This window comes from Sinocyclocheilus rhinocerous, unplaced genomic scaffold (assembly GCF_001515625.1).
Source record: "Sinocyclocheilus rhinocerous isolate Xijiao unplaced genomic scaffold, SAMN03320098_v1.1 scaffold1480, whole genome shotgun sequence".
NCBI classification, from domain to species: Eukaryota; Metazoa; Chordata; class Actinopteri; order Cypriniformes; family Cyprinidae; genus Sinocyclocheilus; species Sinocyclocheilus rhinocerous.
The window spans coordinates 173,286-175,950 of record NW_015666547.1 but is presented as its reverse complement, the minus strand read 5'-3'; the positions used below and the strand labels follow the sequence as shown (position 1 = coordinate 175,950).

The 2,665-nt window shown below is 40.5% G+C and overlaps 1 protein-coding gene across 1 annotated transcript in view; it reads left to right on the top strand.

The window, feature by feature from the left end:
* Positions 1 to 2,665, top strand: part of LOC107732688 (neurexin-2-like) — a 351,796-nt gene that overhangs the window by 202,745 nt on the left and 146,386 nt on the right. The window contains exon 13 of the mRNA XM_016544101.1: positions 2,470 to 2,496. Coding sequence (XP_016399587.1) covers positions 2,470 to 2,496 — 27 coding nt within the window. The remainder of the gene's footprint in view (positions 1 to 2,469; positions 2,497 to 2,665) is intronic.

The window sequence follows — 2,665 nt, the reverse complement described above, 5'->3', positions numbered from 1 at the left end:
ACTTCCACACTCACACACACACACACACTCACACACACACACACTGTGTGTGTGTGTGTGTGTGACAATTAAAATACTTTTTTTAAACATCTTTTTTCTTCTTCTTATATTTATTGTTTTTTTTTATTTCAAAATGATGATAAACTGTAATAACCCCAGGCAATATTCAGTTAGTTAAAATGTTTGAGAGTGAAACTAATTGGATTTATTGATGATTATAAATATATGAAGCTAGTGATTGTGTATTTAAAACACATTCAGTTTATTAGCACTATTACAGAAATCTGAGCCGTTTGATTTCTGTATGACTGACAAATATCATCACATTCATTTATTAGTTTATGCTAAAACTGCATAATCCAAACAGCTGCACATTATGCATTTAATTCAGCTGAATCTTAAATTTAGGCCTGAATATAGTTGCCTGAACTCATAGTTACCTGTAGGAGGTGTATGTTAGCGAGGCCTGAGGTCTGACGGTCCCGGGCTGCTTGCGAGCACTACTCTGCAGCGGTCGACACATTGAGACGCTCCTCAGCCTGAGAGACACAGCCTCCGCCAGCAGGAGGAGACACACACTCACACAGCAGATGTGCTCGCTGGCTGAGGAGTGCAGTGAAACCCTTCCCGCGGCTCCAGACCGCAGCGCTTCACGGATCTGAGGAGACATATCACAGCGGTCAGCATCACATTCACTGTGCTGCACAGAAACTGCTGATTAGCGTGTAAAGGATTATATTCAGCGATCAGTTAGACAGTTCATGACCGTATTTGATTACACTTCACAATTAGGTTCCATTAGATGACATAAACTAACAATTCTTCTAAAGCATTTATTCATCTTAATGTTAATTTAAATATCTAATGCATGAGTAAAATCAAAAGTTGTATCTGGAAATATTATTTAGCTTATAAAACATGATATAAAATATTTTGTGAAATGGAAGAGTTTATTGAATTTTTGCATGAAATATTTAATGAGCTTTTCTGGCTCATTTAGTGAGAATATGGAGCAAAAATATGAATTTTGCTGCAGATGCTGATATTTCTATGATGTAATTCTGCTGCTTGTAATGTAAATCAGTGAGATCTTTATAACAGTGCAGCAGATACTGATATAAAATGCTATAAATATCAGTCGTCGCTCTATATCTCCAGTAATCTGTCTCAGTAAGATGAGATTGAAATGCTCCAAACATATAATGCAGTGATTGAGAGCTGAAGAAATAAAGGCTCCTCAGAAGATGTGAGATGTTCTGGAGGCTTGTGAAGATCATTCCTCCGCTGAGGAACAGTGAAAGTAAAGCTTCTGGAAACAAACGCTCCTCAAAAGATCCTGAGGATCAGATTTGAGACTCTAAAACATGATTGATGGAGAATCAACTAAAGCTGAGCTGCTTCAGTCCAGTAAGAGTTCATCTGGAGATATTACTGCAGTTATTCTGACCTTTACTTGATAAAAACAGCTGAAAGCATCGCTCATTAACGTGTCCTCCGGTCTTGACTGATGAATCTCTGAGATCAGAAGCGTGGAAGCAGGTCTCAGTATATTTCAGTCTGCAGCTCAAATCCTCTTCCAGTCTGGAGAAAAGATGCTCCATGATGAAGAGAAGCCAGCGACTACAGCAGAGACAAACACATACAACACATCTGCTGTACCTTCTTTTGACATATAATATATGTAATGCAATGCAATCCAATGCTGATTGAGAGCTGAAGAAATAAAGGCTCCTCAGAAGATGTGAGATGTTCTGGAGGCTTGTGAAGATCATTCCTCCGCTGAGGAACAGTGAAAGTAAAGCTTCTGGAAACAAACGCTCCTCAAAAGATCCTGAGGATCAGATTTGAGACTCTAAAACATGATTGATGGAGAATCAAGTAAAGCTGAGCTGCTTCAGTCCAGTAAGTGTTCATCTGGAGATATTACTGCAGTTATTCTGACCTTTACTTGATCAAAACCAGTCAAGATTTGACACGAGAAGCTCCAGCTACAGTTACACTAAAAGAGCTCTGACTGGATAAAACACTCTAAACGATCAACCAGAGACAGAAGACATGCAGGAGATTGAGTGAGACAGGTTTAACAGTGAATCATTTAGAGTAAGTTTGCATATCAAATATGATACAGTAGGCGTATAGGGTTATCTCATCTAATATGAAGGTTATTGACTCGTGTTCACTGATGGGTCATTATTGTGAAGTGTTACCCAGTATTGAGCAATCACAGGCCGGTGTGTCACACAGACGGTCTGATCCGGTTCAGACTAGTCTAGACGAGCGGAGCGCTGCGGTTCTGCTGCTAACACACGTGTGATGGGAACAGGTGCCGCTGACTCATGCGTGTCCCCGGATGGTGGCCCCTGATGTTCAGATGTCTGCAGAATGAACTTTGAAGGATGTGAAATGTTTTCTGTCTCTCTCTCTCTTTCCTTTAATTTGATCTCACCATCTCACTCTCTCTCCCACCAGACTGTATCAGGATAGACTGTAATCTCAGTAAGTGGTTCAACTCTTTTATTATCACACACACACACACACACACACTCACACACACACACACTCACACACTCGCACTCACACGCCTACACACTCACACACACACACACTCACACACACACACACACACACACACACACACACACACACACACACACACACACACACA